This window comes from Histoplasma capsulatum (genome assembly GCF_000150115.1).
Source record: "Histoplasma capsulatum G186AR genomic scaffold supercont2.3, whole genome shotgun sequence".
NCBI lineage: Eukaryota > Fungi > Ascomycota > Eurotiomycetes > Onygenales > Ajellomycetaceae > Histoplasma > Histoplasma capsulatum.
In genome coordinates this window covers 961,260-989,257 of record NW_025544803.1, presented here as the reverse complement: position 1 = coordinate 989,257, position 27,998 = coordinate 961,260, and the positions used below count along the sequence as shown (strand labels likewise).

Genomic DNA, 27,998 nt, shown 5'->3' with positions numbered 1-27,998 from the left:
GCCCATCTATGTCGCCTGGTGACAATGGCCGAAATCGATTCCCTGCTTCAGACAGTCATGTTCACCATCTACGGCAACCAATATGAAAGTCGAGAGGAGCACCTGCTACTAACTATGTTCCAATCCGTTCTAACTTACCAATTCGATAATACCCCAGAATACTCTTCCCTTTTGCGCCAAAATACTCCCGTTTCCCGCATGATGACTACTTACACCAGGCGAGGCCCGGGGCAGGCTTATTTGAAGCAGGTCTTGGCTGACCAGATCAATTCCCTCATCGAGCTAAATGATGTCGATTTGGAAATCAATCCGTTAAAAGTATATGAGGCTATGGTGCAGCAAATCGAAGCCTCCACTGGATCTCTCCCGCCTTATTTGCCGAAATCGGTCACGGCAGAGGTAGCTGCGGAAAATGAACAAGTTCAACAGATCATTGCGCCACGGCTGAAGACGCTGACAGACATTGCGAATGCATTCCTAGAAACAATCATCGACGGCCTTGAGGAAACTCCCTATGGCATTCGATGGATCTGCAAACAGATCCGAAGTCTCTCAAGGCGAAAATACCCTGATGCTCAGGACCAGACCATTTGTACGCTTATTGGCGGGTTTTTCTTTTTGCGATTCATCAATCCTGCCATCGTTACCCCTCGATCCTACATGCTCATTGAGGCAACTCCATCCGACAAACCCCGCCGCACCCTTACCCTGGTCGCGAAGATGCTGCAAAACCTTGCGAACAAGCCATCGTATGCCAAGGAGCCTTATATGTCCAAGCTCCAGCCATTCGTCCATGATAATAAGGAGCGTGTGAACAAGTTCCTCCTGGACCTTTGCGAAGTTCAAGACTTCTACGAGAGTTTGGAAATGGATAACTATGTTGCGTTATCGAAACGAGATTTAGAGCTCCAGATTACGCTGAACGAAGTCTACGCTACACATGCACTTCTCGACAAGCATTGTTCCGCTCTGGCTGTGCAGGACCAGCATTCCCACCTCGGCCATTTGCTGCAGGAACTTGGCCCTGCCCCACCGCAGCTACCCCGCAAGGAAAACCGAACAATCAATCTCCCCCTATTTAGCAAATGGGAGACCGCCATTGATGACTTGACCTCCGCGCTCGACATTACTCAAGAGGAAGTTTATTTCATGGAAGCTAAGTCCACCTTTGTCCAGATCATGCGCTCTCTGCCACATAACACATCCGTAACGCGACGACCTCTCCGACTCGACCGGATAGCTGAGGCAGCCGCCACGCTGAAGAACGATGCCGTCATGGTTAGGAAGGGAATACGCACCATGGAGCTATTAAGCCAGCTGCAGGAGCTGGGAGTCATCGATCGGTCGGACGATTTCAGCCTGCTGCGCGATGAGGTGGAACAGGAGCTTGTGCATCTGGGTTCCCTGAAAGAGAAAGTCATTGAAGAAACTCGAAAACTGGATGAAGTATTCCGCACCATTCGCGACCATAATGCCTACCTCGTCGGCCAACTAGAGACATACAAGTCATACCTACATAACGTGCGCAGCCAGTCCGAGGGCAAGCAGCGGAAACAGCAGAAACACCAGGAACTGGGTCCGTATAAGTTTACCCATCAACAGCTGGAGAAGGAAGGGGTGATTCGCAAGAGTAACGTTCCAGAAAATCGGCGGGCGAATATTTACTTTATGTTTAAGAGTCCATTGCCGGGGACGTTTGTGATTAGTTTGCATTATAAAGGTGAGGTTTTTTCTTCTCTATCTTTTGTTGGAGGCTTTGCGACCCTATTAACCAGTAACTACTCTATATCTTTTTGTGCTTTAGGTCGTGCGCGAGGTCTTCTAGAACTAGATCTGAAACTCGACGATCTTCTGGAAATGCAGAAGGATAACCAGGAAGACCTCGATCTGGAATACGTCCAGTTCAACGTTTCCAGGGTGCTTTCGTTGCTGAACAAACGGTTTGCGCGGAAGAAGGGGTGGTAAGACGACAGAAGACAGAAGGACAAAAAAAAAAGAAAAAGAAAAAGAGACGGAACCTCGGCGTATCAAAAATATCAACTTCTTTTTTCGTCCTCCAAAAGCAACACCCTCTCCGCGGACCTGCCAACCCTTCCACTCAAGAAGGAAGGGAGAGCCAAACCACCGCTTCAAAGAAAATAACATGTTTTAAGTTTTTGTGATTTATCACTGCTACTACTTCGGGTGTCCTACTTCCTGCCGTATGCCCAATGTACCAACTACCTTCAATTTTGCCGAAACGCGGAAAATGGGAGAAGGGGCTCGTTCGGCGAGGAACAGCACGGAATTTTTTGACCGCGAAGATGGGACATTATTCGCCCCGTGTGTATATTTTTTTTCCTGACTTTTTTTTTTCCGAAGCAAATCTTGGGAACGACGAAATGAGTCGAATTTTGATGTGTTTTACTCTATCTGTTTTATTTTAATTTCTGGAGATTTTGAGGCAGTTTGCATTCTCGTACCCTGCTTTACCTTTTACATCCTGTTTTTTAACAATGTTTCCGATGCGCCTCCTGTCTTGTCTTGTTATGCCTCTCATCCGAACTTCTCTGTTCTGTTCTGTTTTCCTTTTTTTTGTTGCTCTTTCTGACTATCATCTATCTGATATCCCTTTTCTTTTTCATCCTTCCTCCTTCATTCTGATTACGTTTTCTTCCAATGCCAAATTTCCCACGATAGCCCATCCATCCCGAACCCCATATCGATGTATTCGCTTGACATGGCACACCACGAACCTTGACACTCCGGACGAAGGATGAATAATGAATGTGTAACTTGGTGTGAAAGGAAATGAACGAACATCACGAACTTACATGTCCTCTCCTCAAACATGTACCCCTATACCATACCCATACCCATACCCATACCCGTACCCATAAACCACACAAGGCGAAAGGGCCCGAGAAGGGAGGCGGAGGATCCTGTCCTGTCTGTTTTATTTCCTCTGGAAGGATAATACAGCCCGTCTCCCTAATGTCATATTCTCTCCTACCATCACACCCCCCTCCTTTATCACCTGAGTCACTGAACTTCTTTTCATCTCGTCCTGCAGATATTATGCGTATTATGCAAGGGATGGATATTGTGTTTCCATTTACTCTGTTCAACTTCTTCTTATTTCATTTAACCCTCTTCAACATGGGCACCGTCCTATTGTTTTTTTTTGTTCGTTTTCTTTTTTCAGCAAGCACAGCTGTCTTTATTATTTATTTGTTTTTACCCTCCTTTTTGAGTCGGTTATATATCCCTGTAATTTTTTTTTAACATAACAAAACACCCTTACACAATTCTTCATATTTTCATCTATCCTTCTTTCAGTTCCCCTTTCTGTGGTCTTTTGCTGTAATATTATTCTTATTCTTGTTCAGTTTCTCTCTTCTTGCCTTTGCTCATCCGTGTCTTTCCTCTCGCGGCCTATTATTATTTTTGATACAGACAGACGGCGATGGAGAGAGGAGGTGTGTTGTTAAGCCATTGCTCTATTCTATTTCTTTTTCCATTTTTATTTTGTTATTAATTTTTTTTTTCAATTTATAACTGGGTTGTTCGTTGGCCAGTATCCTCCTTTTTTCCCCTCTGATGTTCTCGCTATGGATTATGGACGTTTTTCTTCATTGGTCATTTTGCTAGTTGTCTTTCTTTCTTTCTTTTTTCTGCTCTATTTATTATTATTATTATCATCATTACTTTGTTTACCAGACATACGTATATACATATTGACATCTTGAAGGCAATGAAACAAAAGCGTTTAGCTGGATCTAAGCTAGGGCTAGCTGTAGCTAGGTATTTTCTTTAAAAACAAAAGGGTTGACCATTTATTTTATTTCTCTATTATTTTCCCGTAACTTCAATCAAGGCAGGAGAAACTTGAGGCAGCGAGTTTGTGTTAGTGATGCATTATCATTACTCTATTGATGCCTTGTGTCCTTAGAAGAAACTGATAGTAATAATCAGCAGCTACCTTAGGCGAACGAACGTAGGCCCCGCCATCACTTTTCTTCTTTTTTCTTTTTTGGTTTTTGTTTTCTTGAATTTCCTCCTAGAGAATCCAAGACGAATTACATGCTTGAAGCACTGATGTGTCTGCTGTGTCTGATCGAGTCCCCACCAACCGAACAGCAGTAACTATCTTTTACTTGTTCGCTTGGACCAACAAACCGTCGCCAGTCCACAGTACAATAAAGCGCCAGGCAACTCTGTGGGAAGGATAGGGAGCTAGTCAAAATAAACAGCGGTCAGAGGGCATCAGAGGGCATGAGAGGGCATGAATCATAATAGAAATTAAAACCATAGGAAAAGGAATCGGAATTGGTGGGAAGAAGGGAGCTTGCTAGTTCCGGAGGCGTAGCGCCCAGAAAGCAAATATCTGTTCGATTGTGCCTCCATCGCCCACCAACACACACCACACACCACACACCACACTACACTACACTAACTCTCTCTCTCTCTCTCCCCCCTAACCCTTCTTCTACTGATCTCCGCCTGGGAACTTCACCCAACAACCACCGCCTACACGCACACCCAGCACCTTTCCACTACCTCAGCTACCAACTCTCCGCTCTCGTTTCCCCCCTCATCTTCGCTCTGCCCAGCCTCTCTTATTCTTATCCATCCAAGCAACCCCCCCACCAAAGCAAAAGAGAACAGAGGTTTGTTTCAAATAAAAAGAAGAAGGAAGCCAGAGGATTCAAAAAGACACCCGGTCCCGCAACAATGACAACGCCCGCCGTCCCCTCCCACCCTCTCACCCTCGATCCCAAGTACGACGACTACGATTTCCCAACCACCGCCCCTGACGCTCAATCAGGCCACCCAGGCCACACAACCCCGGAGCAGGATGCGCAGGTTTACCAGCTGCGGATCATGCTGGAGCAGCTCGGCTACACGGAGCGGTTGGATACCCTGACGCTGCTGAGGTTCCTGCGCGCGAGGAAGTTTGACGTTGAGGCGGCGAAGGCGATGTATGTCTATCTATCTATCTGTTTTATTCTTTATTCTGTACTCTTTCCCCATTGTTTGGGGGATGCGGGGGTGGAGCAGTAGAGGTGCCCATGGGAACTAATTTTTTTTCTCTTCTTCTTCGGGTTCATTGCAGGTTTGTCGAGTGCGAGAAATGGCGGCAAGAGTTCGGTACGGATGATCTGGTGAATACGTTCGAGTACCCGGAGAAACCGCAGGTGTTCGAGTACTATCCACAATACTATCACAAGACGGATAAAGTGCGTTTTTTTCGTATTTATTTTTTTTTTTCTTTCTCTCTTTTTTTTTTTTTTTTGGTCAAACCCCCGCCGTGTGGGAAAAAGGGGTGTTCTACCAGTTGGACGAAAGATGCGAGATATCAAAGCTCCGTTCATTGAGCGGAAAAAAAGGCACAAACAGCTAACCTATCCATCTATCTTTCATTACTCTCGATCCAGGATGGCCGTCCCGTCTACATCGAAAAACTGGGCAAAATCGACCTAAACGCCATGTACAAAATAACCACAGCGGATCGCATGCTGAAAAACCTAGTCTGCGAATACGAGAAACTCGCCGACCCGCGCCTGCCCGCCTGCTCGCGCAAGGCCGGCAAGCTACTCGAAACCTGCTGCTCGATCATGGACCTGAAGGGCGTGGGCATCACCCGCGTCCCCTCTGTCTACGGCTACGTCAAACAGGCCTCCGCCATTTCGCAGAACTACTATCCGGAGCGTCTGGGCAAGCTGTACCTCATCAACGCGCCGTGGGGGTTCTCCAGCGTCTTCAGCGTCGTCAAGGGCTTCTTGGACCCCGTTACCGTGCAGAAGATCCATGTGCTGGGCAGCGGGTATGAGGCCGAGCTGCTGGCGCAAGTCCCCAAGGAGAACCTGCCGAAAGAGTTTGGCGGCGAGTGTGAGTGTGAGAATGGCTGTGAGTTTAGCGACATGGGTCCCTGGCAGGAGAAGGAGTGGGCGAAGGAGCCCAAGTGGGTTACGAAGGCACCTGACGATACGGCGAAAGAGGAAGCTGATAAGGAGAATAAGGGGAAGAAGGGGAGTGAGGGACAGGAAAGGCAGAAGGAGGCGGCGGAGGCGGCGGAGACAGCAGTGATGCAGAAAGAAACAGAGAAAAATGAGGCGGACACTGTCAAGCAGAAGATTAATGGGGAGGTGACGGCGTAGACCTTTTTTTTTTAATATAAAACTTCCCTTCTTTTCTTCTTATCTTTTTGTGGCTGCTGTCATGTGCTGTGCGTTCGTTACTTTTTCATTGTCATTTTCATTTACATTCCTCTTCATTTTTTTTTCATTTTTTCATTTTTTTTTTTTTTTGACTTAACATAGAGAGTAGCTAACTAGCTGTGTGGCTATCAAGGTATATATATTCTGATGGCAAATAATTTCACTTTTTCCTGAGGTGTCATGGCACCTTTTTGCTTTTCTTTTGTCCTCCAATCTCCTCTTTGTCGAACATACTGTTGTCTACATCTCCGTTTCGATTTCGAGTGGAGAAAATTTATATATACATCTGCTCGTACATGCATCTATATATAGTTAAACTATATATTCCTAGATTTGTTATCCCATTTCTAGCAAACTCCCTTTCCCTCTGGTAATTAAAAAACGTGTCATTCTTCACCTGACCTCTTTATCTGCGGGCTACCCGGTATCCGTAACTTATTTCCTTATCTCTTTTATGTTTCTATTGTTTTCCGTCCATCCATCCGCGAGTCAATCGGGCACACTGGTGTTTTTTAAGGGTCAGCAACGTTGCAGATGCCCGAAGAAAGAATTATATGATGATATGTAATTAATTGACAAGGAGCATGTGCAGGAAGGATATCTATTTATCTCTTGTCTCTTCACAATTGGGGAACGCCAGATATGAAACCCACACCCATTGCATGCAATTTGCCATATACAAAACAAACAACCACTCCCCACGTCCAGTTCCCAACCTTAAAACCCAGGGATCAAAAAAAGAGAGAAGAAGAAGAAGAAGGAGGAGGAGGAGGAGGCCAATACGCCCCTGACTAGAGAGAGGACAAACTGAGAATGCAGAAAAGAAAAAAGGCCCAATGCATCATCGCGTTTCCTATAAATTCTCCACCACCTCCGCTGCCCTCCTTGCCCTCTCAACTTTTCCCACCGTCGTCGCCAGTCCGCGCTGGCCGCCGGAGCCAGATCCAGATCCAGATCCATCCCCATCCTCATCACCACAATCATGCACATCCCCAAGCCCTGCCGCCTCGCCCTGCAATCTTACCAACGTCGTCAATGCGTCCGCATAAACATCCGCAACTCCACCCTCCATCCACCTCCTCTTCATGCCCTCCGTATGTCCAAACGGAACATGCAACGTGAAATCCTCTTTCCTGTTCTTGTAACCCTCTCTCTGCTCACGCCGTCGTAGCTGTGTCGTCTCACCATCCAAATCCTTCATATCCACATCGGGCCCATCTCTGTTTCCACCACCATTACCACCATCATCACCATAATCACCATTCCCGTCTCCCTCCCCATCCACCTCCCAATCTTCGTCTTCCTCTTTCAAAACCCCTCTTAACGCCTCCGCAGACGCCTCCGCCGCTCTTCTGGGGGTATCACGCCTCAACTGCGCCACAGTCATCGTCAGCGACTCCAACTGCGCGTACAAACTAGCAACACGCGCCCCTAGCGCCGTATCGTACGGCTCGTACTCGACGGCTTCGCGAACGTGGAGGAACGAGAGGGGGTCAGTAGGGCCATGTGAATTATTATGATTGTCGTTACCCGCAGCAGCGGCGTCTGCTGGAGATAGCCCATTTATGCTTATGGAGGGGGCAGCGGTGAGGAAGGTTTTGTGGATGAATTCGTCGACGAGGCTGCGGACGTGGGATTTCATGGGGTCTGAGTCCGGGTCTGGGTTTGAGGGATTGTCTTGTGCGCTGGAGACATGGTTGGGCGTGGCGGAGGGAGGGAAATGGAGGTCTAGTTTTTGGCGGGAGAGGGCGACAGTGTTTGCGTAAAGATAGGAAAGGTCGGCGGGGGATTGCAGTTCGATTTTGCGGTGGTGGGGCGTTTCCATGATCTACGTTTGCTTTGCTTTGCTTCGCTTTTCTTTCCTTTTGGTCGAATTATTTGTATGCCCCTTCTAGTTCCGGTCTGTGCGGTGGGATTTTATTCCGTATGGGTAAGGAATGTATTGATATCAATTCAGTGTTTCATGCATGCCTGGATTCTTTGCTTGGTTCTTGATCTGGGTGAAAGATTTGGCTTTGGTCGCGATCAATGTTTACGTGCTGCCCCAATTTAGCTTAGCGTCGACGCAGGCTTGATGTCATAGCCGGAGCTCTGAAACTTGGATATCACGCTTTCTGGTAGCGAACGCCAGGCAAAAGGCCGAGATGAGAAAAGAAGAGAGAGATAACTAAAGGATGTGCCTGCATCCAATGGCATCTTAAAGTCATTTTGCCTCTCCTCTCGTTGACAGATGTTGATGGAGCACCCGTAGCAGTCCGCGACTGCTCCATGCCATAGATTTCCTGCACCAATATGAGCTCCGATTCAACGTTTCCTCGTTTCATTTACTGCCACTTCCTACGCTTCGTTATAAAGCGCCACCACCTGCCGTACTTAAATTCTCATACTCAAGCCTATTTACCTGATTAGCCTTATTAATGTCGACTATACCAGGAATTTCCCTCGTCGACAAGACTTCTCCAACAACACCGGTCGAGCCAGTGTCCACCACTAATGAAGACCTTGAGCAAAGGCTCTCAGTTGGCTCACGCACGGCTACGGCGTTAACGAAGAAGTTGACGAAGAGTTCCATGAAGGATAGCCTAGCACGGAGGAAATACGCGAAGTTTCAACAGTGTCGATACAGGAACGGCAATAGCAATGATTCCATCGACAGTAACAGGGCATCGTTGTCGCGGCAGGGTTCTGCAGATATAGGAATAGAGCGTCAGGGTTCCAGGGACAATACCAAACAACTTGGGAAGCAAGCCCTTTCTAAAGGAGCTTCTGACGGCTCGTCGGAGCTCGCACCCTCAGCCTCACATTCCTCACAACCCCCTCTGACTAGCGAAAATAGCGAGATTGACGTGCTGTACGAGAATCAGCGAGGGTGGTGGTGCTTCGGGATACCTATATACTCAGCAAAGTCGCTTCTAAATTTTGATCCGTCTGCCTGGCTCTCGCGCAATTTCGCAGCTAGCCCCGTCGACATTACCAATGCGCAGGTGCCTGACCCTAGTTGGGAGTGGGCGTGGGAAACCTGGTATATTGATATGTCCTATGACGTTGACGAGGCTGGATGGCAGTATTCATTCTCCTTTTCATCGCGCTTTGCATGGCATGGTACTCATCCGTGGTACCACTGCTTTGTAAGACGAAGACGATGGCTGAGAAAAAGGGTTAGGAAGATATATATTGGGCCTGAGGAAGACGTCTGCCTAGGTAAAACGTCCACGCTTAATGGAGATTACTTTACCGTCAGCTCGTGCCGGACGCTGAAGGCTGATCCTGAGAGCCGACGAGTAAGCCGCGTAACCATTTCGACCGTTGGCGTGAGAGTAGAGGATATTTTGCCTGAGGATATCACCACTATCAGAACGCTGTTATGTGCGATGACGGGAGCTTCGTTAGATAGGGATAAAATCCTTGCCGTTCAACGCTTTGTGAAGTATGCAGACGAGGAATTTCATTTACTCCCAGAAAAGGTAAGAGCTGAGTTCCTCCAAGGTTTTCTACTGTTTTCCCTTGCGCGTTGAGGTCTATTCTATTTCTTTTCTTTTCTCAGATTCAATGGCAAACATGCTTACTTTCTATCTACAGATGTCTGAGATTCTATCTGTTTTAATGTTCCATACTTCTCGCCAACAACTCTTGGACTACTTACGATATACTATGGAGACCATCCCGGCAACTGCTGAAGGTGTTCAGAAACGAAGACGAGACAGTCTTGCCAAAATATTTGAGGATGGGCGGTTGAAAGACCTGAATTTCTGGCTTAATTCAAAGGTGTTAGTTCGGGAGGAGGGACATGGCTCGGATGTCGGAGAGGGCAGCGAGCCGGCTCATCAATCTATTAATAAATCCAAAGGAAAGGCCGTTGTGCGCAGTGTGGTGGATATGGAACAGACCAGTGATTAGAAAGACGGGTTCTATTGCTCAGGATTGGTAGGGATGTTTTGATTTGGGGATTTAAAAACCGCCCCATCTGGTGAAAGAAGTCATTCACAAGCGAAGAATCTCATTATTTCATTCCACTGTATTGAATCTGCTCTTACCGAGTAACCAGCCAGGGTTTTCCTTCTTGAGCCACACATTTTTGAAACAGCAAACTTTGCGCATGCTCAGCTAAAGATAGAATTACTCTAGGTTTTGTAAATCCAGCATTGCCTAGACCTTGAATCGAAAAATAGCCTAAAAACTCTTGTTATTTGATGAGTATGATTCTACCTCATTCTTCGATCGCCTAACAGTCTAAATATTGAAATTAACCAAAACTCATCGGTCACAGCGCAATTGTTATGGAATGCTGGCAAGCCTCAACACTCCCCTTGATTAGAACGCCTTCCGAGATTATCCTGTCCAAGCATGCGGAACGAACGTTTCTACCACTCAATCCGAATATCCAAATTGCCTTCGCTTTCCAAAACAAGACTTGGATCGAATCTCAACCGCTACCAGAAGACTCTCCTCGGCGAAGACCGCTCTCGGCGTGTCAATTTTCGCGACTTCTGAAGAGTCCTTGAAAAACAGCGCCATTTGCCCATGCGGGAATGGACAGTTTAACCCTCTTTGCCATAGCACTTCGACTTTGGAGAGTCATATTTTTCTTGCGTCTGTATATTCGATCTTCTCTGCCAATGGGCTCATGACAATAGGTTGCATAGCTCTTCACTCTTTAGGACTATTGGTATGAGCTTTAGCTAAATCCTTCACATTGTTAGTTTCGCCGTCAATTGAAACCGAAGGTCCAGGCATTTCGTAGAAGAGAGCGACAACACGAAGCCTCTCTCTCGCTCCTTTTTATTTCTTGAGCGCCGTTAGTTGTCATTCTCAGGAGTCGGCATTTGGATCTGGTTTTCGATATTCTTGGGGAAAACATATTAATTAATGTTGCGTATGGAGGAGTGGACTTAGTAGATTTTTATTTATTTATTTATTTTTTTTTTCAAGTATTGACGAGAGGCATGTAGAAGCAATACTAGTACGATTTTTTATATTAATCACGTGGTTTAGGCCCGGCTAGCCTTTCCAAGCAACTTTCTTAGCCGCCAGTTAAATAAGTCAAAAGACCAAAAAAATTATCCCGATCGAAAGAACCGAAAGATTCAGACGAACGATACGCTAATATATCCCAGAAAAGCTTTGCTATGATATAGGTATTTCCACGCGAATCCACAACAGCAAGCTGGGGAACACCCGTGCTTTTGAATCCAATGCTCTTGGGCACCCGTCATGGCTTAAGACGGTTGTCTTCCTCTCAAGCTCCCCTTGAGCCAGTTACCGTTTGCCGCAATGAGCCTTTTCTACCTTTCTTATACCCGCGGGAGTTCTTCCCCACGCTGACCCAAAAGAGATATGTACGATGTTTGCGCGTCCCTCCAGCGGTGGGCAATAACCGGCATAATTCGCCTTCATCCAATTGCTACAGTCACACCAGGTCAAGTTCTCATTATACCTTGAGAAATTATACTGCACCTCCTTCAGCTTCTAATGCTACTCCGACAACTTCGAATATTTCGACTTCACATTTTGACGAATCAGGGAATCGTGAAAATGATGGGGTGCCGGAGGAAACAGAAGTAGGACCATCCAATGTCGACGATGCTCGTTCCCCAGTTAGTGACACCCCGTCCGCTCCAAGCTCTGCGCAATCTATGGATGTATACAAAGAAGTTGATGCCATTGGAGCCAATAGCTCTGGCGTGGTCCGGCAAGTTCGCGCTGAGCAGTGGTGGCGGAAGCAACTGGAACGTGAGCTGTCAGGTAAACCGCCATTAAAGCAAAACAAGCTCTATGTGGAATGGATGGATATAATGAATGAGATCATGGCCCTAAAGCGCGATGCGGAGAACAAGCCCGCACCAGCGTATGCGAAAACCATATACCTGTCTGAAACGGATGTGGTCGCTCTGGCTGGCGATGAGAGGGAGAACGTGTGGGACATCAGGGTGTTGAGTGGGTGTCGTGTTCACATACTGCCACGGGAACGCGATTCTGTGGATTTCAAGCGCAAGGTCGTCCTTACAGGTTCTCCGGAGGCCGTTAGACTGGCTGAGAAAGAGATTCGAGCGGATATCCAAACAGCTCACACTCCCGAAGGTGGGGTGCCCGACTGGCTACCCCCCTTTGTGACTGCTCACGATTGGAAACGGAGACACAACATCGATGTTCCACAGCTCCGATCAGTCTGGACGCACAATTTGCCGTTGATTGCTAAAGGGAGAAGATCGAGGAATCCCATTCGGGCAGATGTTTTCCGAAGACCCAAAAAGTGGACTATCAAGAAGTTTGGCGACTATCTAGAATCAATTACGAACCTCTCATTTTCAAGCCCTGTTCATAGCTTGCTGTATCCGGATGGACGGCTAAACCGAGACGTGATTATTGATATAATCCGCGAACTTTTCACTAACCCGCACACGAAGCAGTTTTTGTCTACCAGAGCGGTAAACTCAGTCATATTCTATTGCTACCGATACCCCCAATATCTGCCAGTCCTTTTATCTCTTTTTCCGAATTTTGAGCACTTGATGACGACTAGGACTTTCAACGCCTTGCTCGCAGGTTGTTCTAAGAACTGTGACCTGGATAGATTTCGCTATCTCATCTCCCTGATGAAACGTTGCGGTGTTAAGCCGAATGGGTTGGAGTGGGTGGCATTTGTTGACACTATCCTGTCATCCAATGTCAGGCAGAAAGTGGTCGCGCGCCTGCGCAAAGAGGGACTGCTGGACGATGAGCGTGTCCTTCGTCGCCTCATATACCGGATCATTCCAGACGCGTTCGCGTCACATTTAGACAGTGGTCAATCCGTCAAAGATTATTTCGCAGTGATGGATAAAAGATACGGACAGGGTTGGATATGTACCGATTCAATAAAACCTATGCTGGGCGTAACTGTACGCTTACACAATTCCGACGCAGCTCACGACATTATAGAGATATGCAAACAAAGGGAAATAAAACTGGATGTCCAGTGCATGAATTATGGCGTTGCGGTGCATCGCAATAGAAAGCAATACTCGGAAGCAATTGCTGTTTACCTAGACCTTGTCAACCACTTTCTTGGGCTCACCGTAAATAACGAAACCGTCCGAATTCTCTTCAGCGCCGCATGGGAGGCTAGGTACTACAACACCTGCCGTGTCATTTGGACCTACGCCTGTCTCTGGGGCCTCGTAAGCAGCAGCATGAAACACATGGTCTTCGACTCTCTTCTCCGAAACACAGTCACTCCGCCTGGCAATGAGTCCGAGGCAAACTGGTTTAGAAAAGCTGGCAAGGCGATTGTTGGGATTAAAATTGATATGTCTGATCTGGAAGCTCGTTTTGACACCATTAAGAACGCACCACCCACTCCCGACCAAGAGCTCCTGGGGACAGATAACGTTGTGTCGTTGTTGATCGAGTATCAACCCGCTGGCGAGCTGAGGAGCCAGCAGCGGCAACTTGCACATTGGATCATCAAAAAGGACTTTGAGGCAGTGTGGCGTTATCAGCCGCAGTTGCCGTTCAGCCACATGATGTGGGAGGCTCATGCGCTGGACATGGGGTGGGCACGTGGACATGCTGAAAATATGCCAATTGCGGAAGTGGTTAAAAACGTGATCAAAATTCCTGTGGATGAGAAGGTGGTTCAGAGGGACAGGGAAAAGGATGGTCTTTCCCCTCGAAGCCGCGGAATTGGGGAGAGTGAAGTTCGGGATGAACCAAAAAAACAACAGGAACAGCAGCCACAAGAGCTAGAGCAAGAGTCGAAACAGCAAACAGCAAACAGCACGGGGCCAGGGCCGGGAGCAGAGCCTGGAACAAAGCCATAGCAAGGTTCCCCAACACAAGATAGAACCAGCGTTTCGGATGCAAAATTCACTAAGCCCGAGTCACAGATGAAACCGAGACAGTGGAAAGGTGGAGATGGCTCTTGGTTCCTTGCGAGTGACATCCAAATGCCCTCCTCTCGTCCGTGCCAACCCCCTGCCCTTGTATATAAACTTGTATTATGTTTTATTTCCACATCATATGTGTATCTTTTCATGTACATGTACATCATCGTGCTTCTCTCCTCCCTCGCATTTCCTCGATATATTTTTATCCCATTTCTCATTTGTTCCTAAGTTACTTACTCGGGTACCAAAGTAGCTGATCAAATGTATGTGCTGATGTATACATAGTACATTGTTTTGCATCAGTGTGCATCAATCCATATCCTGCACTGTATAGATACCATTTGGGCTGGGCTCCTTGAAGATATTTTGCATATTAGAGCTCTATCTCCCATTATCTAGAAAGGGATTACGGCGTTTACATATTTTGAATAAGCGAGGTTGAATAAGCGAGGGATTTGCGGTTTGGCATAACTTGTCTATCTAAAATTCATATTTAAAATCCCTAAATATTGCTTTGACCGTTGTTGGTGAGGATCTTCACCATGGGGGTATCAAACAATTCAAGAGAAAAACAAAAAGAAAAAAAAAACGGCCTTCTATATATTCAGGGAAAATTCCTTTCCCTCGGTCTTCTGACTTCTCCATGTGGGCAACCGCAAGCGCGGCCTGTTTGGGAACTCAAGGAGTATGCTAGACCCTGGTATGGAAACCGTGTTTCGAGGGAAGGCCGGGGGAGATGCCCTGTCATCCTCATCTCATAGGCCTTTTGATTCCACGATTGGACTCTCGTGAGTCTTATATGGGTAGCGTAGCCCAAAGCTTCCTCCTTGATTCACTCCCCACAAATCCTTTGAAGCTGTAATGCGTAATCAACAAACGTGATGCCCCGGGTGTTCCCCTCTTTCTTGCGTGGGCAATCCATCCGGATTGCACCCGTACGGATCGACGGCGGTCGGAATGAGGCCCACACCCTCTTTCAGATACAGTACAAGCCGGAAGGCAGAGTTGCCATTGAGGTAGTAACGGTGGAGTTGTTTGCTGCGTAGGAACCCTAGACGCTCGTATAATTTCATGGCGGCGGTGTTGCTTGTTTCTGTTTCGAGGACGACCTAGATATGGAGAAATCGGAGGTTAATTGCTTGCTTGTTCTGGTGGGGTAAATCCCGGCATAGCTGCTACCTGGAATGAATCGCGAATGGAGTAGGGAGGAAAGTGTGTTTGTGGGAGGGATAGAAAATGGAAGAGGAACAATAGCAAACCTCATCCGCGTCTCTGGCAATCATGGCATCGATAGCCATACGTACGAGCGTCGTCGCAATGCCTTGGCCTCTGTATTCTTCTCGCACAGCTAACATAGCAATATAACCGCGCAGAGGCCCACCGCGATGTGGTTCAAGTTTTGATATGACAACCCCAATCAGATTATCCTTGCCGTCCATTGCCTGTATATATAGCAAGACAGGGTTAGCTACGGGGAATTCGTTTGCGGGAGGCAGGCTGCGCCAGCGGGGTATATCAAAAAGAAGCCTAGGATTTACCATGTAGCAGAGATCCCCCCACTGGTAGAGGAAATAGCGGTAGACATAGATGCTGTAGGGCTCCGAAAGGTCTTTGGATATCAATTGGCGCATTGCGGAGACGTATTCGTTTTCCTTGTCACTTTCATACTGGATATAGCGGAGATGGGATGCCGCATCGTCGGCCATGGTGTTGCGATTTCACGAGCAGCTCTCCTTGCTAGTTTTCTTCCCTGCATAAGAGTGTCAGACCATCCGCCTAATTGGCACTCCCATGTAAGTAGTAGAAAAACCCGAATCTTCGGCAGTCTGGGCTAGATTAAATAATGCATAGCGGGGAATGTTTGCCCGGGATTCCAAGGTTGCCCGCCAAAATAAAATAAGCTAAGGAAAACAAGCTGCTGTTTCCGCCTTCGCAGCTCTTTCTTTCCACACTGGCCCATGTGATACTCCGCCTGCTATGACGGGCATGTTAGCCCCGTCGACGACATCTTACATATATACAAGCCTCTGAAGCAACAGCGGAAACAGGTCTTGTCAATTCTCCGCGATGTCAGGCCTTCGCCGTCGATTTGGGTACATCTTCTCGGCCTCTAACCCTAGCTCTCCATCCACCGAATCCACGGCAGATACTCCAGACGAAGGCAGTAGCAGCGCTACTCTTTCGGTACGCAAGGGTGGAGACCAGCCTCATTTTGACACGGGCTTGAAGGTGCACCAAATCCCCGTGAGGCGGAGGAGTAAACGGCGGAATGGGCTGATATTTGGGCTCGGAGGCGTTTTTGGAATATTCTTGGCTTTATTTTTCGCAAATCATAATGAGGTTATTACATTGGATGCCCTGATGGACTTAAATTTGGATTCCTTGATCGATGTTATGCCCGCAGGCATTATCAGAGATGCAAGCCAATTTTCGGTATGTTTAAGAGCTTCCGGGATCATTTATTGCTTTGGCTATCATTTGAAAACCTCCGTCGAAACTAGAGCTAACTTATAATCTATTTCTATTTTCTTTGTCTAGCAAACGGAACGCGCAGCTGTTAGCTATGATGCCTTCTCGATCGGCCTCGGCCTTCAGGCTCAGGGCATCACAGCAAATCACCCGATCATTATGGTTCCTGGGGTCATATCCACAGGGCTAGAGAGTTGGGGAACGGACGAAAAGTCGAGACCATATTTTAGAAAAAGGTTATGGGGAAGTTGGAGTATGATGCGGGCCCTCGTCCTCGACAAAACTGGCTGGAAAAATCACATTATGCTCGATAAGCTCACAGGCTTGGACCCCCCTGGTATTAAACTCCGGGCGGCGCAGGGTTTTGATGCAACGGACTTCTTCATTACGGGTTACTGGATTTGGAACAAAATTTTGGAAAATCTTGCGACGATTGGTTATGATCCGACTAATGCTTTCACCGCTGCCTATGACTGGCGGCTTTCCTATCTCAACCTCGAAACGCGCGATCACTATTTTAGTAGACTCAAGGCATACATCGAGACGGCCGTGAAGCTTTCGGATAGGAAGGTCGTTCTTGTTTCGCATAGCATGGGCTCGCAAGTTGCCATGTTTTTCTTCAAATGGGTTGAGAGTCCGGAACATGGAAATGGAGGATCTGACTGGGTAGAGACGCACATCGATTCGTGGATCAATATCAGCGGCTGTATGCTAGGGGCTTCAAAGGGGGTTCCGGCTCTTCTGTCAGGAGAAATGAAAGACACCGCACAACTCAATGCCTTCGCTGTCTACGGGCTCGAAAAATTCCTTTGCAAATGGGAGAGAGCGGAGCTTTTCCGCGCAATACCTGGAATATCAAGCATGCTCCCGAAAGGCGGAGAGGCTGTCTGGGGAAACGATTCCTGGGCTCCAGATGACCAAGAAGATCAACCCTTTACGTTTGGCAACCTGATCAATTTCAGGGAGGCAAATTCGTCGAACACCCAACAGAACCTTACTGCTGAGACGAGCCTGCCATTTCTCTTCAATCACACGGAGCAGTGGTTCCAAAACCAGGTCGTCCGGAACTATTCACATGGTGTCGCACATACGGCGAGGGAGGTCGAAGCGAACGAAAAGGATCCGCGCAAGTGGCTAAACCCCCTGGAAGCACGCTTACCCCTTGCCCCAAACCTGAAGATATATTGTTTCTATGGAGTTGGCAAGCCTACGGAGCGCAGCTACTTTTACCACCATGATACCGACATGGTATCGAAGCTCAATTTCAGCATCGATACGACGGTGACAAACGGGATAGTGGACCGTGGAGTGGTTATGAGCGAGGGAGACGGTACTGTCAACTTGCTGAGTTTGGGATATATGTGCGCGAAAGGTTGGGGGATTAAACGATATAACCCCGCTGGTGCGAATGTCAAAGTGTATGAGATGCCTCATGAGCCTGATCGTTTCTCGCCTCGAGGAGGTCCCAATACCGGTACGTTATTTGGGGAACCATTCGCTCGTTTTTTTCCAGTATGTTTTCTGTAGCTTTCCACGCTTATTACCTGACACGATACATCTAGGCGACCATGTCGATATTCTCGGACGGTCCTTGCTCAATGACCTAGTCCTTCGCGTCGCAGGTGGGAGAGGCGACATGATCGAAGAGAACTACGTGTCACGAATAAGAGAATATTCCGATCGGGTCAAGATCTATGAAGAAGAATGAAGAAGTAAAACATATCATTGGTCATGTGTAAATACGAATTTCCTATTGTTTTTGCCTAAATCCGCTTCCTCCCTATCGTTTCCTTTCTTGTTATTTCCTACCTGCTTTGCTCTGTAGGAGCGTGGCCCTGGAATGTATTATGTCCATTTTTTTGGGGGTGGAGTACGTCGTATATAACACCGTGTTGTACCTGTTGTATTTCTTTGGTATAACATATCTTTCCTGTACATCCTGCATCGTTTGACGACGAACAGCAGTTTGCGCCTTTGAGCTTTCCGTCCTTCTGCAGTTTCGTGTCACCTGTCTGCACTTGAATTCCCCTTTACGTTTATAGACGACCTGGTTAGCAATTAACACCTTTTATAATTACGCGCCGTACTTATTACTTGGTTGGCGTTGCAGTCTGGCTTATATCTTCATGGCACAAAAAATGTGGAAAGTTAACAATTTTTTGACACTCTATTTTGTCCAGGGAGCCGCAATGATCTAGGACGGGGAGGAAGGAAAGAGGAATTAGGGATTTTGGATATCCTTAGTTGGATTAGTAGTAGGTAGGAGGCGTGGAAGAAATTCTTTTTATGAAGGATAAGACGTATGTGTGGGTCTCGGAACTCTATATTTGAAGGAATGCTCATCCATCATCTATCTTAAGACGCTCGAGCGTTTGAAGATATTCCGAAATCATACTCTCATCCAACCGAACCTTTCTTCTTCCTCACAGGACAGAATGGAGAAGAAGGGACTGGGGAGATGGTGGGATAAGTCAAGCAAAGCAGTAAATAAGCTAAATGGAGTCAGTATTAGTTGATTACTATTAGTTTAATGGGTGCCGTGTTAGAAAAAAAAAGGGGGGGGGAGGTAGAGACACCAATATCAATCAAAAGGCGACAAAAACAAGACGAAACCAAAACGTCACATAATCTTCATCATCGTTCATCAGTAGGATAAGGCCCCACGCGCGAAAAAAAACATCCCTTTGTTTTCAATTCTTCTAGCATGAGTCGGGGATGCAGGTTGTCTGGGTTTATCTGCTGCTCGTCCATCCCATCCCGCCCCATCCACCGAGCTTTGCAGGAAAAAAAAAAGGAAAGAAAATATAAATGAAAGCTACATCTTCCTGGAATACCTCCCATGACAGCATTATCTCTTGACAAAATCGTGTTGCCGATGTCGATGCGAAAATACACACACAAGATGAAGGGGGAAAGGAAAAGGAGAAACAACACACGTAGCCAGCCCTCTTCCGCCTCCCGACCCCAAACCAACAGGAGAAAGACAGTTTATTGCCAATGAATTGTCAATTAGAAACCTGCTTGCTCGTCATGGAAAACCACACTGGAAAGACCATGGAAAAGAAGAATTATAATGCAAAAAAGAAATCCTGCATTGATGCTGCTGTAGGGGGAGGTAGCTAAACAACAGCCCCTGACGAAACAACAGACAACAAGAAGAGGAACAAAGCCATAAAAAAAACGAAGGGTTACCCCGTAGTTGAGGTCGGAGAGCGGAACCTGTAGGTAGGGCTAAAAAAAAATTACCTCAAATAGATAGATTATCACAATAAAAAGAGGCAAAACGGGTTTAAAACATCTCTATATGCTCATGGCTGATGCAAACGAATGATAGTAAAAGAGAGATACAAAAAATATATTGCGGGGGAAAAGATTCATTCAAGGAACTATAATAAGCTCTCTCTTTTTCGCCAGCCCGCCATGCCAACCCGACACTAGTCTGTACAGTACAAAGCCCCATCCGACAACACCCATGAGCGTAACGAACGTAATGAAAGGTTTAATGAAAAAGGAAAAATGAAAAAGAAAAGAAATTAAAAATGTACAAGCCTGCGCCAGCCCAATTATTGTTTTTCCCTGTGTGGATGGTGTCCGGATAAATGTCAAAGCGCTGTTGCAAGGGAAACGAAGAGAAATGCGGGTGATGAAAAGCCTTCACCAAATCCACCTTAACAGCCATTTGAAAATTATACCACATGCTGCTATGAAGAAAATATATTTATATCCCCTCAAATAAAGATGGAATGGCTCCCAGATCGGTGGTGCCGCCAGACGGGAGATTTCTGAATCCGTATACGGAAGCCCTTTCTCTCCGATTAGAATGTGTGGGACTAGATAATGGATATCCGGATAGCGAGGACCCTAAAGGAGATTGGCTTTTATGCCCAGAAGGAACCAGCGGCATATTATTTATAGGGAAACGAAGGAAAAAAGATACTTCGTTTTCCCCATCGACTGCCTTCAAGAAGTTGAACACGTGATCGATTAAATTCGGAAGGGTTAGAGACATCCGGGGAGACCATTATATAGGCTGAATGGCAAAATAGAATCGCAGGAGTCGTTGAGAAGAGAAGATAAAAGGGGGGGGAAGAAAAGGTATCCAAAGTCATTAAAGTTATGTCTTTCGAAAAGAAGTCGCTCAAAGCTGAAACAGAAGGCTCCAGAATATGCCGTGAGTCATTAATTAAAAATTCCGCTATTACTTCAAAATGCTGGTTTTATTGACAAGGAGGGGCGTTGCCAAGTATTAATGGGGGGTTATTTTTCGGAAAGGGGATGATCGAAGCGTGATTTGAATCAGCGACCTGCTTCAAGGTCTGAGTTTGCACCTAGGGTCTCGCCATCCCACAGGGATTGAGCTTCATCCACAGGGCTGAGGGAACCGGAAGATATGGAGGAAGACGATCCTACGGTCCATTCGTCAGAATCGATATGCAAATCACCGTGGAAGTTTGCTAAGTCATAACCATGGTCGATCGGCGATTCCCCAACCTCCACATAATCGTAGTCCCACCGGAATGTTTTATCAGCCTGGACTCGTGGTATGAATCTTGACTTTGCGAAGTAAAACGAGACAGCGGCTAGAAAGCCACCGCCTATTAGATCCACCGCGTAATGGTGTGAAAGATACATCGTGGACCACCACAGCCACGCAGTATAGAGAATAAAAACAGGTTTAAGCTTGGGGAAAATAAGGCTCAAAAATAGAGACTCGAGGGTTGCGTTCCCTGCATGCAGGGAGGGAAAGGCACCAAATGGTACAGGCGATGCCGTAAAGCCAGACGTATATATGTCTACACCAAAAAGTTCATCAATTCGGGCCAAGCCACCAGGAGACCCCGGTATTCCGTAGTGTGCAGGAGCCAACCCATACAGATTCTCGTACCAAGGAGGAGAGCACGGGAATAAAAATTGTATGGTAACCGCAGTAATACACATGAATCCAAAGGTGCGAGCAAAAATTGGGGTCATCCCAGGGGGTCCGAAAATGAATATTATAATGGAGCATATAGCTGGAGCTGCATAGTGCATAATTCCGTAGGGAACCCAGGCCAAGACGTCTAGAAAAGTATTCTGACGGGCAGAGAGAATATTGCTGAGATTGGCACCGTAGAAGATGTTTTCAAGTGCTGGAAGCACGCGCACCCATATTGGGGGCCGCCAGTCGCTTGGAATAAATCTGTTTGGAAGGGGTGAAATCGTGACATGTCAGCTATGACGCGCTCGATCGCCGCTTCAACGATACGAAAAAGTATCCAAGGGATGAGATGGGAGAGGGGGGGGAACATACTGGCAGGCATAGAAATAGATGAGCCAAGCAATGATAGGGAGAAATGGTAGGAAGAATTGGCAGGTGGCTGGAAGAAGTAGCGACGTTATCAACCCAAAGGCAACCAGAGCTTTGGCGAAGGGGCCAGGCGATTCGATAACACAGAGCGAAAATATGCCAACAAAGAGCAGTACGAGGTATTGTCCATCATATACGCTCCACCGATGAGCTTGTAGAGTCTTTAGGGTGTCGAAAGGGGAGAAGGAGGAATTAAGGGAGGTTATTGTTGATGACGGAGAGACGCGACTTCGCAGTTTTGACCGCAGTTTTCGGCGCACGCGGTGGGGGAGAAGCATTTGTATAGATCGCCATGGTATTACGACCTGGACTTTGCCGAGATAATTTTGCGAATTATCCTTCCACGAGGGGATCACTGGGTTCATAACACCGGCCATTATGGAGCGAAGCAATCGGTCGGGAGGATTAGGGGAGAGCAGCGGCCAGGTAAGTCGGCCAGCGAAAAGGGATGTGGAGAGCGATCTACGACGTTTATAAAAACGAGGTAGAAGGCAGACGACAATCAGGCAAGCGTAGGAAGGAGTATCAACAGCTTGTGAGGGAGTGCTAGCGCCGGGGTTTCAGACGGCGGGAGCTTGAGGGAAGTGAGGGTCGCGATGTCACCAAACAATCGACATCAGGAGGAGAGGTTGACGTCGTATTGACTGGGACTGAGAAGAAGACGGAGAGCAGCACAGCAGGCCACTGACGGTCAAAGGACAGGAGGAAAGGAAGCGACGGAGAGAGACCACATGGAGAAGAGAAGAAAGGAGAGAAGAGGGAGAGAAAAAGATGAAGTCGAAGCTGAGCGAGAACAGAGGCCGTGGCTGGCACGAGACGAGGATGAGGTTCTGCGGTATTTTTGGTATTGCGCTGGCCACCTGCAAGACAGCCGCTGATTGGGCCGTGCACGGCAGGTTCGGCGTGAAAGAGGGCTTGGGTCGTTATTTACGATACCGGATACGATATCCAGCCCTGGGCGGATGAGGCGGAATGGTCGGAGCTCGGGGGTTGTCGTATTTTACTCCCGGCATGATCGTGTATTCATTTTTCCAGTGGAGCTAACCAGGAGTCGAGGATGGCATGCTGATAATCCACAAGATACATGCGTCCCTCTGGCAGTGCACGCAGTGCTACGACGATTTTGCTGAACAGAGAGTGCAAAATGTGTGTTTTTCTCCGGGGGCATCCTATGTGTGGACCCGTTCCAGCAACCAAAGCTCTCGTTGAGCGGCGGCAGAAATCTACGCAGCGTATATCCCAATCACTGATCAACATGCGCCACCCCTTACCAGGTCTCTGTTGAAAAGGACTTGAAAGAAAAAGAAGATAATCGCATCCAGTGAGAACCCGGAACCCGGCCATTTTGACTCGAGACGATGATGCTCTTCCAGCTACGAATTCGGTCGTTGGAGAAATGACCTCTCCATCAACCAATTGGCCGCAGCGTCGCTGGCAAGGGACTGACTCTTTTTGTCCTCGTCTACCTCTCCAGTCTCCAGGGGCTGCTCTGGTTTGACCAGCCTTCGAGTCCACTCCAAGCTAGCAGAGCTAAGTTAAATGAGCTGCTTGGCATGCAGGCCGGGCGACCCTTGTGGCTTTACAAAGAATTTAGACTTGAGTTACTCCGTTACTACTATGTAGACAGAGCATGGCTACTATGATGTATATCTCCTCATGCTCTGTTCATAAAAGCTCTTCATAAAGGCAAACCTCCAAGAGGTAAGCTGCAGATCCTTGTGTGAATGGCACTAATGGGAGGTGAGGTTAGCACAAAAGCTCCAAAGGATGGATCGGCCGTATTCGCCTTTCTCAATCCGTACTATCTAATCTTGGAACCAGTATCCTGGTTCTACTTTGAATTTTTTTGAATTTTTTTTGAATTTTTTTTTAAACACAAGGATCTTGCGGTTCATGGCTGAGGAATGTTTTTAAGCTCGCAGAGTCCGCATCCCAAAATCATATCAGCACGGCGCCTCTGACGCTCGTGTTGTCAAATTCGCCCGACCTGGTCGTTACAAGACTATCCTTTTAGACTCTGCGCCCTCTACGTAATTTCCCGCTTCGATTTGTTTCACGGGATGCTGGTTAGCTTTGTTCCATGTCGCTGTTGTTGATGACAAAACAAATAATGATGAAAGAAGCTCAAAACAATAATGGACAAAGCATCAATTCAATTCAAGCATGATCTCATGCAGTCAATGACCTGTAGCTTATCAGGGATCGAGTTTGGCATTTCCTGTGCAGCGTCAAAGATAATCACCGACAGGCCTCCTGACAGTTCGCTACAAGCGGAGCTATCAGATCATCTTACGTTGGCTAAAAATTAGCCCCCTTTGCGTGCAAACCACGTACTGTAATACTAACTCCTCAGACCAGCTTGCACAAGCAAAGCCACTGCTGATGATGATTTTGGAACTGAGCCACGCAGCACCACGACGTCAGCAAACGTACGATACAGACGACCCAAACCGGTCATTTCCTCGCATCTCCATACCTACTGCGCCTAAAGACCTCGTTGTTCTTGTACGCGGCGATTCAAAAACAGCAGGTGTTTCGTGAAACACCCACCTGCTCCTTGCTGCTGTTGCTGTGGCTGATGGTGATGACGTGGGTAGGTAATTGTGTATCATTCTTACTATTACTGCGAAGATGCATATATACACACCTACATATAGTACATGTTGCTGAAAGAACTAGGAGTATATTAGTGCATCTTGATCCTCTTCTTCACATGTGGGATATGTGGGAGTGCCATGGCATGCCCGTGGCGATCCTATCACGAATGTGCTAGTATTCAATAAATGCCTTCAGAATAATCATTACACCAACCACGGAGCAGCAACAGCATGCGAAAACACGCCAACTAACAGGCAAAGCAAAATATCCCGTTCATGCATGCATGTATGCAGCGCTTCCATCTTTACCCTCGATGGCTCGGTGATAATTAAAAAAGCACATGATGGTTGGGCACGTGCGCAGTAGCCAGATGGGATGCAGCCAAAAACGAAGTGCCATATTGCATCATCTTTTGTCTGTGTGTAGCCGCCAAGTGTGGCGGTGAGCAAATCGGATAGATTGTTCTTCTCCAGGCTGTTCTGGACAACGGTCCCTTGGACCGATTCGGCGCCAAATCCCCTCGGCCAAATATCTATCTATGCTAATATCGCGGGTTCCTCGGAGCCCGGATCAAACAACATCCCGATCCCCAGTCCCCTTGAAGTTGCTGGATACTATTTGTAAACATGTTGAAGGATTCTTGCTGTTGTCCAGGTAAAGTTTCGCCCAACCACACCGCACCTCCTTGGCAGGTAAAAGAACTGCCTCGAAATCGCGAGCTGCACGACAAATATCCAATGCTTCCTCCGCAAGAACAGGCGCACGCAACGACCCTGGAACACCTTGGCGCCCCTCCCCACTAGCTGAGCGGCGTGCATTCTTACAGTACTTTCTTCATAGAGGTCTTCCTACTAGAACGGAGGAGGGACCAGCGAAAGCTCCGACACCGCATTCCTCGAAGGTGATCTACAGGCTGCAGCTGTCTATCGTTATTGCGGGGTAAATAGATAAACATTTGCTAAGATAACGCCCGCTGGAGTCCACCGACATCATCATGTGTCTTGTCCACATACTTGCATGCATACATAGTGCTAACCTGTACACTATTGTTCTGTCCTTACAAGCTCTGGCTCAGTACAGTACATGCCACCGCAAGTCAAGGGATCGTGCTGTGTATACGCCGAGAATATGTGTGGCCCAACAGATAATACAAGTTCTCGGTCTGCTTGCTATGTACTCATTTTGCCTCAAATACTGCTCACAGGGACAAAAGCCAAGATGCCTTGACAGCCACAGTTTATTTGAGGGTCGCTAGGAACTCAAGCAAGCTTCTTACAAGCTTCTTAAGACTCAAGCTTCTCGGACTCAAAACTTCAAGCTTAGCTTATCGAGGGGCTGGGGGTATTTGCTTCTGGCCGTCAGATTGTTGGATATTCCATCCCGTCTCCTTATTGGTTGCCTACATTTCCCTGCTGCAACAGCAGTCACCTGTGATTTTTTCACGGTTTAAGCTTTCCAACCGACGATTACTGCGATATATACTTTCTGCTTGCATGGATTCTTACTCAAGCATGTTCTGACGTTACTGTCTAGATATAGATTCAACTACGAAGTCTAGTAGAGGTAGACGGTGAAGTCAAACACGGTGAATAAAACTCAGAACGTTAACCGTCGAAATCCGTTACTGCTATGTCGACCCAGGGTTCAGGCTGGCGTATCACGCAGAGCTCACACCGCTACCCGGATTGTGGATTGGGTGACGGTTTGATTATCGTGGTTCGAAGAATCTCGCTGTGTGAACCTCATGTCACCCCCAACGGATATCGCGGCTGGTGGAGCATGTGGGGTTTCCAACCGAAAGTCCAACAACGCACTGTACGACCGGACTTAGGAACCACTCAAAGGTTGTATCCAGGCCAAAATGGGATTGCGAATAGTACCCAAGCCGGACGGAGTTTTGTGAGAGAACAATATCTGGCCCAATGGAACCAAGAATTCACTGAAAGATTCGTCTCTAAACAGAAGATGATAAACTAACCCCCCAAAAAACAATAATGATTAGTCAACTTGCCCTTGGGCCTTAAACGATTGTACTAGGCTGTGGTCCCAGAAAAGAAAGGAAAAAACTGAGATTCTTTTGGCTCTACTGGTCCCGTTTCTGACGTCCTTTCTCAGGAGCATCGCCCTGAGTTCCTGCCATTGCGCTCTGCTAGTAGGCTTGATACTTTGTTACTCCTCATACAGCCAGATGGCGCCTTTTCTATCTTCCGAGTCGCAATCGGAAGTTTGGCTTTCGCGGCTTTACAAAAATCAGTTTTAATATTGCCACATTCCTTCAAAGAAAGAAATTCCCCGTTTCTTAACTTATCATCCAAGGTTCCAGGCTTTGATCTGAAGAGACACTATCTTACTGATCATCTGGTAGTTCGAACCATAGGACATCAAGGATGTCGACAGGATGAATTTTGATCCTTTCTTTCTTTTTTGACTGTCAGGTTCCTCCTCAAAGCTGAGTCTTGGCGGCTTTCGAAGCCACTTCTTAAAAAACAATACATGGGAAGGGGGCCAGAGTTCTTCAAAAAGTGGCTCTGCTCCACCCGAGAGAGAAGCCAAAGCGAGTTTACAATGGAGCAGAGTGGAGCAGGTCATGTTTGCGCGAAGCTATGGAAGATGGAGGGCGAGTTCTACAAGGGGAACTTCCATCGCATGTCAACATTATAAACCCGGTCAAAGAGCTCCATTCAGCAACGTTTTTGCAAGAATGCGAATCTGGAATTTTGGTCAACTCGATCATTTTTCCTTTGATAAAAAGTGGTTCAAGATGAATCAAGGTGATGTAACATCACAATTGCGTTCGTAATTTATGTGCTCTTCTATCAGCCATGTATATCCCCCTCTCTCTATCCTCTATATAACGCGTTTACCGACGAGCGTTTTAAGCTGAGTCAACAAATATCATCCATTCATGGATTTACACAAGTGTGCAAGTTTTGTGTTTTGAAAACAAAAAGGGGTATTCAAAAGAGGTCACCAAATTCACCTTCCAATGAAACAAACCCATGTGCAATCATCCATGTTCATTCGGGAGTCAAAATCCTCCAAATACCATCCCAGTCAACCACTTAGGTACAGTATGACTGAATGACAACCACGCCAATAACCTCCGCGGCGAGTTTCTGCATGCGTTGGTAGGCCTTCTTCTTCCGGCTTCTCTTCCTGCGGCTAAGCAGCAGTTTCGCAGCATTCTTGTAACTGCCAACATCATCAATGGCCTTCTTAAACCTACCCAGCTTGGCCAGCACCCCCCAGTTCTCCACAATAAAGTAGGCAATGGCACCGGCGCACTTGATAACATTCCCCAGATCAGTCCATCCATGGGCGGAGACTAATTTTGATTGGCCTTTGTGCTTTCTCTACCACTTCTCCGTTGCATCGGAACCCTATTCAAGCACCTTGTCCGGGATTTCGCTCATGAGCCTGAAGGCCTTTTCGAGTTCCTTGGGGCTAAGCTGCTTGAGGCCATAGTCATCAATGTCGCCGTCGTCATCGAAGTCGAAGTCGAATTCGGAGTCTCTGCCG

At 47.2% G+C, this 27,998-nt stretch overlaps 11 protein-coding genes across 11 annotated transcripts in view; 6 read left to right on the top strand and 5 right to left on the bottom strand.

Moving 5' to 3' along the window:
* Positions 1 to 1,985, top strand: HCBG_02487 (uncharacterized protein; the record flags this gene model as incomplete). The annotated part of the gene is made up of 2 exons (XM_045429536.1): positions 1 to 1,720; positions 1,805 to 1,985. 2 exons carry the CDS (start codon positions 25 to 27, stop codon positions 1,963 to 1,965), a joined length of 1,857 nt encoding a protein of 618 aa, XP_045289431.1.
* Positions 1,986 to 4,713: 2,728 nt separating this feature from the next.
* HCBG_02486 (phosphatidylinositol-phosphatidylcholine transfer protein) lies at positions 4,714 to 6,376 on the top strand (the record flags this gene model as incomplete). Its single annotated transcript, XM_045429535.1, has 3 exons — positions 4,714 to 4,961; positions 5,106 to 5,130; positions 5,418 to 6,376. The coding sequence occupies 3 exons, from the start codon at positions 4,714 to 4,716 to the stop codon at positions 6,138 to 6,140; spliced, it is 996 nt and encodes a 331-aa protein (XP_045289430.1).
* Positions 6,377 to 7,053: 677 nt separating this feature from the next.
* HCBG_02485 (uncharacterized protein) lies at positions 7,054 to 8,160 on the bottom strand (the record flags this gene model as incomplete). The annotated part of the gene is made up of 1 exon (XM_045429534.1): positions 7,054 to 8,160. The coding sequence occupies one exon, from the start codon at positions 8,023 to 8,025 to the stop codon at positions 7,054 to 7,056; it is 972 nt and encodes a 323-aa protein (XP_045289429.1).
* Positions 8,161 to 8,617: 457 nt separating this feature from the next.
* HCBG_02484 (meiotically up-regulated gene 65 protein) lies at positions 8,618 to 10,097 on the top strand (the record flags this gene model as incomplete). The annotated part of the gene is made up of 2 exons (XM_045429533.1): positions 8,618 to 9,664; positions 9,780 to 10,097. The coding sequence occupies 2 exons, from the start codon at positions 8,618 to 8,620 to the stop codon at positions 10,095 to 10,097; spliced, it is 1,365 nt and encodes a 454-aa protein (XP_045289428.1).
* Positions 10,098 to 11,392: 1,295 nt separating this feature from the next.
* HCBG_02483 (uncharacterized protein) lies at positions 11,393 to 13,999 on the top strand (the record flags this gene model as incomplete). The annotated part of the gene is made up of 1 exon (XM_045429532.1): positions 11,393 to 13,999. The coding sequence occupies one exon, from the start codon at positions 11,393 to 11,395 to the stop codon at positions 13,997 to 13,999; it is 2,607 nt and encodes an 868-aa protein (XP_045289427.1).
* Positions 14,000 to 14,934: 935 nt separating this feature from the next.
* HCBG_02482 (L-A virus GAG protein N-acetyltransferase) lies at positions 14,935 to 15,771 on the bottom strand (the record flags this gene model as incomplete). The annotated part of the gene is made up of 3 exons (XM_045429531.1): positions 14,935 to 15,174; positions 15,325 to 15,507; positions 15,604 to 15,771. The coding sequence occupies 3 exons, from the start codon at positions 15,769 to 15,771 to the stop codon at positions 14,935 to 14,937; spliced, it is 591 nt and encodes a 196-aa protein (XP_045289426.1).
* A 252-nt stretch (positions 15,772 to 16,023) lies between these two features.
* Positions 16,024 to 18,611, top strand: HCBG_02481 (Phospholipid:diacylglycerol acyltransferase; the record flags this gene model as incomplete). Its single annotated transcript, XM_045429530.1, has 3 exons — positions 16,024 to 16,498; positions 16,604 to 18,008; positions 18,097 to 18,611. 3 exons carry the CDS (start codon positions 16,133 to 16,135, stop codon positions 18,240 to 18,242), a joined length of 1,917 nt encoding a protein of 638 aa, XP_045289425.1.
* Positions 18,612 to 20,830: 2,219 nt separating this feature from the next.
* On the bottom strand, positions 20,831 to 22,258 carry HCBG_02480 (aureobasidin resistance protein Aur1; the record flags this gene model as incomplete). The annotated part of the gene is made up of 2 exons (XM_045429529.1): positions 20,831 to 21,713; positions 21,825 to 22,258. 2 exons carry the CDS (start codon positions 22,256 to 22,258, stop codon positions 20,831 to 20,833), a joined length of 1,317 nt encoding a protein of 438 aa, XP_045289424.1.
* Positions 22,259 to 23,254: 996 nt separating this feature from the next.
* On the bottom strand, positions 23,255 to 25,297 carry HCBG_02479 (uncharacterized protein; the record flags this gene model as incomplete). The annotated part of the gene is made up of 6 exons (XM_045429528.1): positions 23,255 to 23,411; positions 23,574 to 23,611; positions 24,067 to 24,157; positions 24,216 to 24,278; positions 24,693 to 24,895; positions 25,244 to 25,297. The coding sequence occupies 6 exons, from the start codon at positions 25,295 to 25,297 to the stop codon at positions 23,255 to 23,257; spliced, it is 606 nt and encodes a 201-aa protein (XP_045289423.1).
* An 811-nt stretch (positions 25,298 to 26,108) lies between these two features.
* On the top strand, positions 26,109 to 26,456 carry HCBG_02478 (uncharacterized protein; the record flags this gene model as incomplete). Its single annotated transcript, XM_045429527.1, has 1 exon — positions 26,109 to 26,456. One exon carries the CDS (start codon positions 26,109 to 26,111, stop codon positions 26,454 to 26,456), a length of 348 nt encoding a protein of 115 aa, XP_045289422.1.
* A 1,085-nt stretch (positions 26,457 to 27,541) lies between these two features.
* Positions 27,542 to 27,998, bottom strand: part of HCBG_02477 (uncharacterized protein) — a gene marked incomplete at both ends in the record, with an annotated part of 686 nt that continues 229 nt past the window's right edge. Inside the window, 2 exons of the mRNA XM_045429526.1 lie at positions 27,542 to 27,763; positions 27,872 to 27,992. Coding sequence (XP_045289421.1) covers positions 27,542 to 27,763; positions 27,872 to 27,992 — 343 coding nt within the window. The remainder of the gene's footprint in view (positions 27,764 to 27,871; positions 27,993 to 27,998) is intronic.